The sequence below is a fragment of the Electrona antarctica genome (assembly GCF_951216825.1).
Source record: "Electrona antarctica genome assembly, chromosome: 8".
NCBI classification, from domain to species: Eukaryota; Metazoa; Chordata; class Actinopteri; order Myctophiformes; family Myctophidae; genus Electrona; species Electrona antarctica.
In genome coordinates this window covers 35,617,567-35,633,617 of record NC_136789.1, presented here as the reverse complement: position 1 = coordinate 35,633,617, position 16,051 = coordinate 35,617,567, and the positions used below count along the sequence as shown (strand labels likewise).

General features: G+C 47.4%; 1 protein-coding gene and 1 long non-coding RNA gene across 2 annotated transcripts in view; one reads left to right on the top strand and one right to left on the bottom strand.

Annotated features, from left to right (window-relative positions):
- The window catches only part of LOC306928454, a 109,582-nt gene that overhangs the window by 56,058 nt on the left and 37,473 nt on the right, over nt 1-16,051 (bottom strand). The window lies entirely within an intron of this gene.
- On the top strand, nt 1,842-14,593 carry LOC306928034 (uncharacterized protein; the record flags this gene model as incomplete). Its single annotated transcript, XM_079507954.1, has 7 exons — nt 1,842-1,996; nt 4,536-4,596; nt 4,906-5,083; nt 5,266-5,407; nt 12,637-12,777; nt 13,105-13,157; nt 13,758-14,593. 7 exons carry the CDS (start codon nt 1,842-1,844, stop codon nt 14,189-14,191), a joined length of 1,164 nt encoding a protein of 387 aa, XP_079364080.1. The 3' UTR covers nt 14,192-14,593.

Below are 16,051 nucleotides of genomic sequence, written 5' to 3'. Positions count from 1 at the left end.
TGATGAGGTCTGGCCATAGGCTATATGGAGCATGTCTTGAGTGTACAGGGTTTGATGAGGTCTGGCCATAGGCTATATGGAGCATGTCTTGAATGTACAGGGTTTGATGAGGTCAGATCAACATATTCTGTCAGAACAGGTCAGCTCCATATATGGAGATCTAAGGGTTTCACCAGGGGGAGTGTCTTGAGTGTACAGGGTTTGATGAGGAATGGCCATATATGGAGTGTGTCTTGAGTGTAGGCCTACATGGTTTGATGAGGTCAGATCAACATATGGAATGTCAGAAAAGGTCAGCTCCATATATGGAGATCTATAAGGGTGGCAGCGGGGGCAGTGTAGGGCCGGGCCTTCATTTTCGGGCCTGTTGAGTTTCTGCTGGCTGCCGGGCGTGGCTGCACTAATAACTTTGGGGCAGGCCCGTCTAGAGTTTGAATTGACAGGTATCAGTCAAAAGGGAGACATCGAAGAGGAAGGATCAACATATGGAATGGCAGAACAGGTCAGCTCCATATATGCAGATATCGGTGTCTGATCCAGTCTTCTCCATGTATGGCTATCCAGGGTTTGAAGAGGTCAGTGTCATGATCTTCATATATGGAGACGGCCATATATGGAGCGTAGCACGAGGCATGATGTATGGACGGCCATATATGGTGGCGTGACGTGTCACGAGGTGTGACCTGACTGACGGGATATGCAGGTTTTCATAGTAAACTGCAATTTGACACAAATTGTTACATTTAAATTAATTTAGAACTTCTGTGTCCGTATCAATCCACTGTAAACAGAGACAGGATCAAAGTCATGTAGTGTAACTTTTATGATGTCATAATCTCCTAATTCCAGGTGGTTCTGCGCTATAAGAACGCCTTCACGTCCTGCTCACATTCAGACACATGGGAGTGTGTTCCTCATTTTAAAGACTGTGGCAGTGAGAGCCACCTGGAGGTGAACACGGTGTATAACACCTCAGAGTGGTGTCAACGAGAGGGAATCATGACTCGACTGGTTCCTATCAACGCTCTCTTCTATATGCGGTGAGTGAAGAGAGATGCACTATGACAACACACACCATTACGTGTGTGTGTGTGTGTGTGTGTGTGTGTGTGTGTGTGTGTGTGTGTGTGTGTGTGTGTGTGTGTGTGTGTGGTGAATTATGAATCCATAATTCTTCAATATCTCATGTTCTCTTACAAAATGTGACATGTGTTTACATGCAGTAGACCTATTTTAGCTCATCCTATTTGGAGGTGTCGTCCGAGATGCTTGTCTCAAACTTCAAGCACTTGGCTCGGGACCCCCGGGGTGTGGATGGCTCTTCAGTGCCTTTTGTTTGAGTTCAGTTCCTGAGTCACACACTCACACCTAGGGCAACCAAATGCTAAAACAGTAGATCAAAGGGCCACAGTGATCCTTCTAGGAATGGCCAAATGGTAGTCTGGTCCAATGTGTATTGTGTGGAAATGTACTTAAGCCGTTAGATTTCTATTGTCATTCAGTCAGTCGACCCGAGGCCGTGAGGCTGGAGGAGCCTATGCCATGTCTTGCTATGCTGTGTACTCCGAAATAAACCGACATCTCTGAGGAACATCTACTCTGCTGTCTGCCGTGTCTCACACAATTATCTCCGCTCTCCCGTTTTGGTTAAGTAATTCATGGTGTTTCGTGTCCAAAATACACGACATGTGGTGCTTTCGAAACCGGTGTCTATGGTGCGTTCCAGCGCCAGACAGGAAGAATCGGCGGCTTTTTATTCAGTCTAATCAGCGAGTTTTTGTGGAAGACGGCGACGACGGGTTCCAGCGGAACGAGGACGAGGATGACGACGGACCGCCGCGATGGGGAGTGTTGCGCTGCGGGGACATGCATCGCCGGGGCCAGCCGCTGGACGGGTGGACAGCGGTGCATTCGACGAAGCGGACAGCCACACGGGAGGGGCCTTTGATCATCACCTCTACGCGGGGGACGGCGAGCAGAGGAGCGATGCAGCGAGGCACGGCACGGGGACACCAGCGTTCCAGGGGGAGAGGAGTTCGCTCATCCCGACGGGGAGAGGCGGCCACTCGACGCTTGGCACGGCGGCGGTTTCCACTTTCCATGCCGACTGACCTACGCAAGCTGAGGGCCTTGCAGACCCGCAGCACGGGGTCTGTGGTGAAGTTACGTTGCGGCCTTTTTCTCTTCGTATTCCCATCTCTGTTGTTTCAGAGCTGGGAGGGGGGGGAGATGATGAGAGTTTGCTTCGGGAACTTTCAGCGAAAACAGAGCGGTGAACATTTTCTCAACTTGGTCCATGCAGCTGAGCGAACTTTGAGGTAACGGAATGCAGCAAACAGAAGAATTTCCTTTGTTCATATGAGGGAGACGGACATTCCTTCTTTCTGATTACAATTGTGCGTCACGTTCGTTTGTACTAATCATTTATGTTTAAATTACAGGGCAATTGGCAGTCGTTTGGTGCCGACAGTGTTAAAGTCAGGATAGTGATTAAATTACAGGGTAATTAATTGGTAGTCGTGTAGTACCGACAGTGTTGAAAGGAGGGTTTAATTTGACTCTTTTGTGGTTTTCTAGGGCTTAAAATGTGATTTAAATTACGGGATGGGAGTTATTAGTGAGGGGTTAAATTTCTGTTGGCTTCTGTTCTGGGATATAACGTGTTCTTCCTTTTTCTTATTTTTCATGTGAATTCCAAAGAGAGTTCATGTGATTTGGTGTGTTATTGGTCCTGTGAATCTCCAAGAGAGGTTTATGTGATCTGGTGTGTTATGGTCAGGATAAGTCTAAGACTTATTTTGATTTCGGTCCTGTGAAAACTCCAAAGAGAGAGTTTCATGTGATCTGGTGCTTATAAACATGTTATCCTAGATTTGAGTAACAACAGGGAAATTATCCTCCTAATGTTCTGTGACATTTTTAGCCATAAGAGTTTGAAATAACGCAAAGAGAATTCTGATCCGATCCATCCACTGATACGAAATTGTGTTTGAACTTACTGTAATGGAAACCATTTATGAATTATCCACTGATACGAAATTGTATTTGTACTTACTGTAAATGAAATCATTTATGTCGAGTTTTGTAACCTTAAATGTCTGTGTTTGAAAACCATGTTGGGGTAAAGCTGTTATTCTGGTGTCTTAAATGTATTGTTAAGCTGAGGATCAAGGGGGGTGGTAACTGGTAAGATAATTATGGTTTCATATTTCATAGTGACAGACTAGAGTTTGTCAAAGGGGGAATGTGGTGAATTATGAATCCATAATTCTTCAATATCTCATGTTCTCTTACAAAATGTGACATGTGTTTACATGCAGTAGACCTATTTTAGCTCATCCTATTTGGAGGTGTCGTCCGAGATGCTTGTCTCAAACTTCAAGCACTTGGCTCGGGACCCCCGGGGTGTGGATGGCTCTTCAGTGCCTTTTGTTTGAGTTCAGTTCCTGAGTCACACACTCACACCTAGGGCAACCAAATGCTAAAACAGTAGATCAAAGGGCCACAGTGATCCTTCTAGGAATGGCCAAATGGTAGTCTGGTCCAATGTGTATTGTGTGGAAATGTACTTAAGCCGTTAGATTTCTATTGTCATTCAGTCAGTCGACCCGAGGCCGTGAGGCTGGAGGAGCCTATGCCATGTCTTGCTATGCTGTGTACTCCGAAATAAACCAACATCATCAAGGAACTTCACTCTGTCTGCGTCTCACAATTATCTCAATGCTCTCCCAGTGTTTTGGTTAAGTTTGTATGGTCTCGTGTCCAAAATACACGACATGTGTGTGTGTGTGTGTGTGTGTGTGTGTGTGTGTGCGCCGTGCAAAAAAGTGTTAAAGATTTACAAGCTCATAGCCCGTTGTGATGTGACGCGATATGATCTTGTAGATCGGCTATATTCACATTTTTCTTCACGTGACCAAAATAAAGTTTATTGATTGATTCATTAAATGAGTTCAATTAACTCTTTCACCCCTACATGTTTTACATTTACTTTTGTTTCATCTGACAAAATTATGACATGAATAAATGTGTTATTATACTTTTATCTGTCACTTTTTTAATAATAATAATAATAATAATAAAATCATCTCCCACAGGTTACGAGGTGGTAACTGGATAAATAACAATAACTACGCTGTGCGCTGGTTAGCGTATACGGATGTGAACCTCAGGACCAGATCAGACACTGGGAAATCTGACAGGTCTCCTCAGATCACCATCATACCTTCACTACGGTAACATTACACACTGATGTTATGTTCTTATATTATTAACATTAACATTATACACTTTGATTAGGCTACTAGATTATGGATACAATTTTAAACATCTAGATATGTATATATATATATATATGTATAGAGCCTACTATTCAAGATATCTCGAAAAGCACAATGTGAATTCTGTTTGAGGCTAAATATTCCCATTATCATTTATACTAAAATATAGTTGTAATACTAATATAACACTATACTACATACCTCTACTAATGAAGTGTAAAAGACACTAATGATAAATGTCTCTTTGTCTCTCAGAGTTCCTTCTAACTGTGGGAGAAACTTCACCCTGTTAGCGTTTGACCCAGATGGAGACCGGGTTATATGCAGCAGCTATAGGTCTACTCTTCCTTCCATTCTCAACTTGTCACCTGTGAGTTCAATGTTTTTAATTTGTAAATAAGAACATAGATCACACCATCCTGATGCTAATACACAAATCTATGCTAATTTAATTCAGATGCGAACACATATTTGAAGTAACATTGCATTTATTTTAATCATGATTACGGTTATGATCAATCTGTACTGTTTTTCTCTACACCTCTTCTTAGAAATGTGACCCATTGTTTCCCATGTTTTTATTTATTTTTCTTTTTTTACTCTTCCTGTCCTTTCTCTCTTTCAGGATTGCACTTTCTCATTTCCTGCCACCGACAGCAGTAATGAGGGTAACTACGTTGTCCGGTTGAATATGGAAGACTCTCCCAACCAGGATATCACCCTCACAGACACTGGAGGATCTCAGTCCATTTACACTACCAGATCCCGTCTCAGCCTTATACCTCTACAGTTTGTTATCAAAGGTACTCAGCACCCTCACATATAAACATTGACCATTGCAGCTCTATTTTCCTATAGGGGTTCCTGGCACCTCAACCAGTTAATGTGCTAATAAAGTGAATATAGATGATCTAATTAAATCAATAATCTAACCTAAACATAAAGCCATTAAAATGGTTATATTCCCTCCTTGTCATGTGGTCAGTGGATGGAGCAGTAGCCAGCTGTACAGAGGGACAGTATCTACCCAGGTTCCTGCCTCCCACCCCGGATAACAGGGCACAGCTCTACACCCCTGTTGGTCACACACTGGAAATCACCATCACCACAGAGGCAACACTCTCCACGTCAGTACAATAAATATATAACCATCACCACAGAGACAACACTCTCCACGTCAGTACAATACATATATAACCATCACCACAGAGACAACACTCTCTACGTCAGTACAATAAATATATAACCATCACCACAGAGACAACACTCTCCACGTCAGTACAATAAATATATAACCATCACCACAGAGACAACACTCTCCACGTCAGTACAATACATATATAACCATCACCACAGAGACAACACTCTCCACGTCAGTACAATAAATATATAACCATCACCACAGAGACAACACTCTCTATGTCAGTACAATAAATATATAACCATCACCACAGAGGCAACACTCTCCACGTGAGTACAATAAACATATCACCATCACCACAGAGGCAACACTCTCCACGTCAGTACAATAAATATATAACCATCACCACAGAGACAACACTCTCTATGTCAGTACAATACATATATAACCATCACCACAGAGGCAACACTCTCCACGTCAGTACAATAAATATATAACCATCACCACAGAGACAACACTCTCTATGTCAGTACAATAAATATATAACCATCACCACAGAGACAACACTCTCTATGTCAGTACAATAAATATATAACCATCACCACAGAGACAACACTCTCTATGTCAGTACAATAAATATATAACCATCACCACAGAGACAACACTCTCCACGTCAGTACAATAAATATATCACCATCAACAGAGACAACACTCTCTATGTCAGTACAATAAATATATCACCATCAACCGAGACAACACACTCAGAGTTCCACATTGAGGTCAACATCAATGCTAAGATTCCCTAGAAGCTTTCCATAAACCAAAAAAAACTGTCTCTGAGGGTGTGTCTGAAATATTCCACTGACAACATGAAAGTTCAAATAATAGATTATTTCCACGAGCCATGGTTGAGAACCCCTAGCTGTAGGGTGAAGTCACCACAGGGCAGAGTGAGACACAGTACACAGGGCAGGGCAGAGTGAGACACAGTACACAGGGCAGGGCAGGGCAGAGTGAGACACAGTACACAGGGCAGGGCAGAGTGAGACACAGTACACAGGGCAGGGCAGAGTGAGACACAGTACACAGGGCAGAGTGAGACACAGTACACAGGGCAGAGTGAGACACAGTACACAGGGCAGAGTGAGACACAGTACACAGGGCAGAGTGAGACACAGTACACAGGGCAGGGCAGAGTGAGACACAGTACACAGGGCAGGGCAGAGTGAGACACAGTACACAGCGCAGAGTGAGACACAGTACACAGGGCAGAGTGAGACACAGTACACAGGGCAGAGTGAGACACAGTACACAGGGCAGAGTGAGACACAGTACACAGGGCAGAGTGAGACACAGTACACAGGGCAGAGTGAGACACAGTACACAGGGCAGAGTGAGACACAGTACACAGGGCAGGGCAGAGTGAGACGCAGGGCAGGGCAGAGGCAGGCAGCGCAGGGGCAGAGTGAGACACAGTACACAGGGCAGGGCAGAGTGAGACACAGTACACAGGGCAGGGCAGAGTGAGACACAGTACACAGCGCAGGGCAGAGTGAGACACAGTACACAGGGCAGGGCAGAGTGAGACGCAGGGCAGGGCAGAGTGAGACACAGGGCAGGGCAGAGTGAGACACAGGGCAGGGCAGAGTGAGAAACAGGGCAGGGCAGAGTGAGACACAGTACACAGGGCAGGGCACGGCAGAGTGAGACACAGTACACAGGGCAGGGCACGGCAGAGTGAGACACAGTACACAGCGCAGGGCAGAGTGAGACACAGTACACAGGGCAGGGCAGAGTGAGACACAGTACACAGTGCAGAGTGAGACACAGTACACATGGCAGGGCAGAGTGAGACACAGTACACAGGGCAGGGCAGAGTGAGACACAGTACACAACGCAGGGGCAGAGTGAGACACAGTACACAGGGCAGGGCAGAGTGAGACACAGGGCAGGGCAGAGTGAGACACAGTACACAGGGCAGAGTGAGACACAGTACACAGGGCAGGGCAGAGTGAGACACAGGGCAGGGCAGAGTGAGACACAGTACACAGGGCAGGGCAGAGTGAGACACAGTACACAGTGCAGGGCAGAGTGAGACACAGTACACAGGGCAGAGTGAGACACAGTACACAGCGCAGGGCAGAGTGAGACACAGTACACAGTGCAGGGCAGAGTGAGACACAGTACACAGGGCAGGGCAGAGTGAGACACAGTACACAGGGCAGGGCAGAGTGAGACACAGTACACAGCGCAGGGCAGAGTGAGACACAGTACACAGTGCAGGGCAGAGTGAGACACAGTACACAGGGCAGGGCAGAGTGAGACACAGTACACAGGGCAGAGTGAGACACAGTACACAGGGCAGGGCAGAGTGAGACACAGGGCAGGGCAGAGTGAGACACAGTACACAGGGCAGGGCAGAGTGAGACACAGGGCAGGGCAGAGTGAGACACAGTACACAGGGCAGAGTGAGACACAGTACACAGGGCAGGGCAGAGTGAGACACAGTACACAGGGCAGAGTGAGACACAGTACACAGGGCAGGGCAGGGCAGAGTGAGACACAGTACACAGGGCAGGGCAGAGTGAGACACAGGGCAGGGCAGAGTGAGACACAGGGCAGGGCAGAGTGAGACACAGTACACAGCGCAGGGCAGAGTGAGACACAGGGCAGGGCAGAGTGAGACACAGGGCAGGGCAGAGTGAGACACAGTACACAGGGCAGGGCAGGGCAGAGTGAGACACAGTACACAGCGCAGGGCAGAGTGAGACACAGTACACAGGGCAGAGTGAGACACAGTACACAGGGCAGGGCAGAGTGAGACACAGTACACAGGGCAGGGCAGAGTGAGACACAGTACACAGGGCAGGGCAGAGTGAGACACAGTACACAGGGCAGGGCAGAGTGAGACACAGTACACAGGGCAGGGCAGAGTGAGACACAGTACACAACGCAGGGGCAGAGTGAGACACAGTACACAACGCAGGGGCAGAGTGAGACACAGTACACAGGGCAGGGCAGAGTGAGACACAGTACACAGGGCAGGGCAGAGTGAGACACAGTACACAGGGCAGGGCAGAGTGAGACACAGTACACAGGGCAGGGCAGAGTGAGACACAGTACACAGGACAGGGCAGAGTGAGACACAGTACACAGGGCAGAGTGAGACACAGTACACAGTGCAGGGCAGAGTGAGACACAGTACACAGGGCAGGGCAGAGTGAGACACAGTACACAGGGCAGAGTGAGACACAGTACACAGGGCAGGGCAGAGTGAGACACAGTACACAGTGCAGGGCAGAGTGAGACACAGTACACAGGGCAGAGTGAGACACAGTACACAGGGCAGAGTGAGACACAGTACACAGGGCAGAGTGAGACACAGTACACAGGGCAGAGTGAGACACAGTACACAGGGCAGAGTGAGACACAGGGCAGGGCAGAGTGAGACACAGCGCAGGGCAGAGTGAGACACAGTACACAGGGCAGGGCAGAGTGAGACACAGTACACAGTGCAGGGCAGAGTGAGACACAGTACACAGCGCAGGGCAGAGTGAGACACAGCAGTGCAGGGCAGAGTGAGACACAGTACACAGTACACAGGGCAGAGTGAGACACAGTACACAGCGCAGGGCAGAGTGAGACACAGCAGTGCAGGGCAGAGTGAGACACAGTACACAGTACACAGGGCAGAGTGAGACACAGTACACAGGGCAGAGTGAGACACAGTACACAGGGCAGGGCAGAGTGAGACACAGTACACAGGGCAGGGCAGAGTGAGACACAGGGCAGGGCAGAGTGAGACACAGTACACAGTGCAGTGCAGAGACAGGCTAAACAGGGCAGAGTGAGACACAGTACACAGGGCAGGGCAGAGTGAGACACAGTACACAGTGCAGGGCAGAGTGAGACACAGGGCAGGGCAGAGTGAGACACAGTACACAGCGCAGGGCAGAGTGAGACACAGTACACAGGGCAGAGTGAGACACAGTACACAGGGCAGAGTGAGACACAGTACACAGGGCAGAGTGAGACACAGTACACAGGGCAGAGTGAGACACAGTACACAGGGCAGAGTGAGACACAGGGCAGGGCAGAGTGAGACACAGCGCAGGGCAGAGTGAGACACAGTACACAGCGCAGGGCAGAGTGAGACACAGTACACAGGGCAGGGCAGAGTGAGACACAGTACACAGGGCAGGGCAGAGTGAGACACAGTACACAGTGCAGGGCAGAGTGAGACACAGTACACAGCGCAGGGCAGAGTGAGACACAGCAGTGCAGGGCAGAGTGAGACACAGTACACAGTACACAGGGCAGAGTGAGACACAGTACACAGCGCAGGGCAGAGTGAGACACAGCAGTGCAGGGCAGAGTGAGACACAGTACACAGTACACAGGGCAGAGTGAGACACAGTACACAGGGCAGGGCAGAGTGAGACACAGTACACAGGGCAGGGCAGAGTGAGACACAGTACACAGCGCAGGGCAGAGTGAGACACAGTACACAGGGCAGGGCAGAGTGAGACACAGTGCAGGGCAGAGTGAGACACAGTACACAGGGCAGAGTGAGACACAGGGCAGGGCAGAGTGAGACACAGTACACAGGGCAGGGCAGAGACAGAGTGAGACACAGGGCAGGGCAGAGTGAGACACAGGACACAGGGCAGGGCAGAGTGAGACACAGTACACAGGGCAGAGTGAGACACAGGGCAGGGCAGAGTGAGACACAGTACACAGTGCAGGGCAGAGTGAGACACAGGGCAGGGCAGAGTGAGACACAGAACACAGCGCAGGGCAGAGACAGGCTAAACAGGGCAGAGTGAGACACAGGGCAGGGCAGAGTGAGACACAGGGCAGGGCAGAGTGAGACACAGTACACAGGGCAGAGTGAGACACAGTACACAGGGCAGAGTGAGACACAGTACACAGCGCAGGGCAGAGTGAGACACAGTACACAGGACAGGGCAGAGTGAGACACAGGGCAGGGCAGAGTGAGACACAGGGCAGGGCAGAGTGAGACACAGGGCAGGGCAGAGTGAGACACAGTACACAGGGCAGGGCAGAGACAGGCTAAACAGGGCAGAGTGTGACACACAGTCACCATAATTGTCTGGAATAAAACTCCAGACAATTTCTTTGCTAAATTATTCACATATGGTTTTATCTATTGTCAAAGAATCACCCACATGCATGCTGTCACTCCCAGTGATGTCTTCAAAACGAGTCAGCTGTTTCTTTGGACTGGTGGCTTTATTTCGAGCAACTTTCTTTCTCAAAAGCCAACGTAAAACTGACAAATGGAAACAAACAGTGATCAGATTCAGAACAACAATAAATGAAGCATAAAGCACATAAACATACGAAAATACACAAACAAATCTTCACCTCACTGGCTGCACATGGGGATCAAAGGGAATGAAGGAGGAAACCCACAATAACATCAAAAGCAACCCAGACTGTGGCAGCGGTGGCCGAACGGATAGCGGAGCGGTCTTGATACCGGAAGGTCGCCAGTTCGAATCAGCGGTCCGACACGTTAAAATGACCACCGCTGAAGTGCCCTTGAACAAGGCATTGAACCACTACGATGAAATGTGTTCTATGAGCAGGGCCTGGCTGGAAACAAGTTCTTGAGCTTAGCCCAGATACCCTGGGTAAATATAGTCATCATTTCATTTCATTTCATTTCACACAATTGATAAATTAGACTCATAACCAAATGCAATAAAACTTAAATCTTAACAAGGAAACAGAACATATTGACACAGAAACAAACAAACGAACCTTAACATGGTGACACGCTGTTGTCAAACAAACCTCCGTCTGCCCACTTCAGACGGAAGCCTACAAGGCTCGTCAGGCATGATAACTTGACACCATATATGGTCATAAGACCGGAAATGACGAAATTAAACTCCGCAACAAATACATACATGACCTACATGACCAACCAACCAAATAGCAAAATAGAAAATAAGAAATAACAAAAATACTGCCACATAATTCTGGCAGCTAAATATGCCATTTTTAGACCTGGTTTACTTTGGTTGTTGCCTGTAGTCAGTCTACCTGATGTTGAAATATTGGTTTGTAAAATAATATTTTCTACTTTCCCTTCCAATTGTCACAGACAGTTTAAATGATGGATGTTGTATACTAGATTTACAAGGTCACATGACAACATAGTTTTCTAGTTTTCTAGATAAAGGGGGTTGTGCAACTTACGCACTGGCTCATCCCCGTTCTCCCTCTCTCCTTCTGATCTCTTTCCACTGTCTCCCTATCTCCTTCTGATCTCTTTCCACTGTCTCCCTATCTCCTTCTGATCCTACTATGCAGTCAAACAGGAATATGTTCACTTCCCACACGTCATTTAGTCATTTTCAGACACGCCATAACTTTAACGCTAACCCTGGATAGCTTGCTGTAACGTTTCATACAGAAACAAGGCTGGCAGACCTCAGAACAAATGGATCGAAAGGCATTTTAATAATTAGTAGTAGAATTGACACAGACATGACAACAAAATTCAACAAAACCATTTCATTGATTTTTAAAAGCATTTCATTGCTTACAGTAAAGACATTATATCACCAGGGGTAATAATTTAACCTCATACCTGAGGGGACACCAGGGGTGTGGATCCATTTGGGGTTCTTGGCACAAAAGGTTGAGATCCAGAATCACTGATCTAAAGGGTTTCTGAACATCTGACATATTGAATGAAGTAATGTATTAGTTAGTGTTTTGTTGTCCTATGATGTCCCCAACGTTGCTAAAGACTTTTGACCTCATGTTGTCTTGTTTGCTGGTGTTATAGGGTTTCTGAGCTGTTGTTCAGTGGACCTCATGTTCTCTTGTTTGCTGGTGTTGTAGGGTCTCTGAGCTGCTGTTCAGTGGACCTCATGTTCTCTTGTTTGCTGGTGTTGTAGGGTCTCTGAGCTGCTGTTCAGTGGACCTCATGCTGTCTTGTTTGCTGGTGTTGTAGGGTCTCTGAGCTGCTGTTCAGTGGACCTCATGCTGTCTTGTTTGCTGGTGTTGTAGGGTCTCTGAGCTGCTGTTCAGTGGACCTCATGTTGTCTTGTTTGCTGGTGTTGTAGGGTCTCTGAGCTGCTGTTCAGTGGACCTCATGCTGTCTTGTTTGCTGGTGTTGTAGGGTCTCTGAGCTGCTGTTCAGTGGACCTAATGTTCTCTTGTTTGCTGGTGCTGTAGGGTCTCTGAGCTGCTGTTCAGTGGACCTCACAACATGGAGCTGACTGGACCAGCACAGGGACAGTTCATCCTGAGATGGACACCATCACAGTCAGAGGATGGAGAACATCACCCTGTCTGCTTTGTTGCTCAGACCAACAGGTCAGCGTCTGCCTGTCTGTCTGTCTGTCTGTCTGTCTGTCTGTCTGTCTGTCTGTCTGTCTGTCTGTCTGTCTGTCTGTCTGTCTGTCTGTCTGTCTGTCTGTCTGTCTGTCTGTCTGTCTGTCTGTCTGTCTGTCTGTCTGTCTGTATGTATGTCTGTCTGTCTGTCTGTCTGTCTGTCTGTCTGTCTGTCTGTCTGTCTGTTTGTCTGTCTGTCTGTCTAACCATTTTAATATGTATTCACCTTTTGAATAGCTTACACACATCACATGAAAACCATGAAGATAAAACTAAACTCCTGTTCATTAAACATGTCTGTTTTCTCAGTGCGTCCACATATCAGTCGGAGCTTCGCTGTGTCATTGTCAGTGTCTCAAACGGTGGGTGAAACTACACATGTTTACTAAAGCACCATGTTTCACATTCCATCAGTGATACCACCTGGTGTGAGGAGGCTCCACTTAAACCTTTATGTTCTCCACCTGGTGTGAGGAGGCTCCACTTAAACCTTTATGTTCTCCATCTGGTGTGAGGAGGCTCCACTTAAACCTTTATGTTCTCCATCTGGTGTGAGGAGGCTCCACTTAAACCTTTATGTTCTCCATCTGGTGTGAGGAGGCTCCACTTAAACCTTTATGTTCTCCACCTGGTGTGAGGAGGCTCCACTTAAACCTTTATGTTCTCCACCTGGTGTGAGGAGGCTCCACTTAAACCTTTATGTTCTCCATCTGGTGTGAGGAGGCTCCACTTAAACCTTTATGTTCTCCACCTGGTGTGAGGAGGCTCCACTTAAACCTTTATGTTCTCCACCTGGTGTGAGGAGGCTCCACTTAAACCTTTATGTTCTCCATCTGGTGTGAGGAGGCTCCACTTAAACCTTTATGATCTCCATCTGGTGTGAGGAGGCTCCACTTAAACCTTTATGTTCTCCATCTGGTGTGAGGAGGCTCCACTTAAACCTTTATGTTCTCCACCCGCAGCGCCTGCAACCACCACACCAGCTGCTACTACACCCATGAACCCACCTGCTACTACACCCTTGGAACCGCCTGCTACTACACCCATGAACCCTCCTGCTACTACACCCATGAACCCTCCTGCTACTACACCCATGAACCCTCCTGCTACTACACCCATGAACCCTCCTGCTACTACACCCATGAACCCTCCTGCTACTACACCCATGAACCCTCCTGCTACTACACCCATGAACCCTCCTGCTACTACACCCATGACACCTCCGACTACAGAAACTGCAACACCACCTACTTGTACAACCATGGCCCCACCACCACCACCCGTTAAACCATGTGAGAGTCTGTTCTGTGGTGGCCCGAACACCATCCGTTTCTCCTACTTCACTTATATCTTAACGCTTGTGCTGATTCTGTGCAGCACGGCTGGTTTTGCATAAGGGCTCTTTGAGTTATTTAAGTTGCCCACGGGAAACCTCTTTTTACATTGCTTTTTATTTCATTTTTTATTTTCATTTTTTTCTTTGCATGGCACCAGGCCTACATAGGCTATCACCAATGATGAGCTAAGATGCTAAGAGGTGTGTGTGCTTCATGTTGCTGAGCTGTCATTAGCGTAGCAGACTAGCAGCAGTGCTATCTGAGGGCTCCAGACAGTATGCCGTGATTGGCGTAGCAGCATCAGCTGAGGTGTGTAGTTTGATGTGATTGGTCTGCTTTTGTATAGGGAGGTGTGTAGTTTGATGTGATTGGTCTGCTTTTGTATAGGGAAGTTGACACTGGGATCAGACAGACGGGCTGGGCACACCAGAACCTCCATGCGCGGCCAAAGGAAGCTGTCTGCCGGGGTCTCTTCCGGGTTTTTAGACAGCTGGTGGATGAAATGAAACTCCGCCCACCCAATGAAGCTCCACCCACCCAATGAAGCTCCACCCACCCAATGAAGCTCCACCCACACGGCAGAATGCTGCGTCGGCCAGATTCCTGGAAAAGCAGCTTGCCCCAGCGGCATTCTGCCTTGTGGGTGGAGCTTCATTTCCATCCACCAGCTGTCTAAAAACCCGCAAAAGACAGCTTATTTTGTCCGCGCATGGGATCTTAAGTGTAGACACAGCCAGACCATGGGATCTTAAGTGTAGACACAGCCAGACCAACCCTCTTACAGACCATGGGATCTTAAGTGTAGACACAGCCAGACCAACCCTCTTACAGACCATGGGATCTTAAGTGTAGACACAGCCAGACCAACCCTCTTACAGACCATGGGATCTTAAGTGTAGACACAGCCAGACCAACCCTCTTACAGACCATGGGATCTTAAGTGTAGACACAGCCAGACCAACCCTCTTACAGACCATGGGATCTTAAGTGTAGACACAGCCAGACCATGGGATCTTAAGTGTAGACACAGCTAGACCAACCCTCTTACAGACCATGGGATCTTAAGTGTAGACACAGCCAGACCAACCCTCTTACAGACCATGGGATCTTAAGTGTAGACACAGCCAGACCATGGGATCTTAAGATCTTAACCCTCTTACAGACTGCAGCCGCCTTCTGTGACATCATGTCATAAACAGCTTGAAATGTTTAGATATTATGGGCTCTATTTTCATCAGTGCTAAACTCCTTTACCTTTTTTTTGTTTTACTACTTTGAAAAACATTTAAAACTATTAAACATTTATTTTCACAATAGTTTAAAAAAAGGTAACGTAGTTTAGGGATAAGGGGTTCAGCATGGACGGAAATAGAGCCCAATGTGTTTAATAACAATACCTGCATCTTTACTCTCCACTTTAACATTAATGGAACATGGGTGGCCAAACGGACTGAACATTGTAATCTATGAATGGGACATGGGTGGCCAAACGGACTGAACATTGTAATCTATGAATGGGACATGGGTGGCCAAACGGACTGAACATTGTAATCTATTAATGGAACATGGGTGGCCAAACGGACTGAACATTGTAATCTATTAATGGAACATGGGTGGCCAAACGGGCTTAACATTGTAATCTATGAATGGGACATGGGTGGCAAAACGGGCTGAACATTGTAATCTATTATGGGACATGGGTGGCCAAACGGGCTGAACATTGTAATCTATTAATGGGACATGGGTGGCCAAACGGGCTGAACATTGTAATCTATGAATGGGACATGGGTGGCCAAACGGACTGAACATTGTAATCTATTAATGGGACATGGGTGGCCAAACGGGCTGAACATTGTAATCTATTAATGGGACATGGGTGGCCAAACGGGCTGAACATTGTAATCTATTAATGGGACATG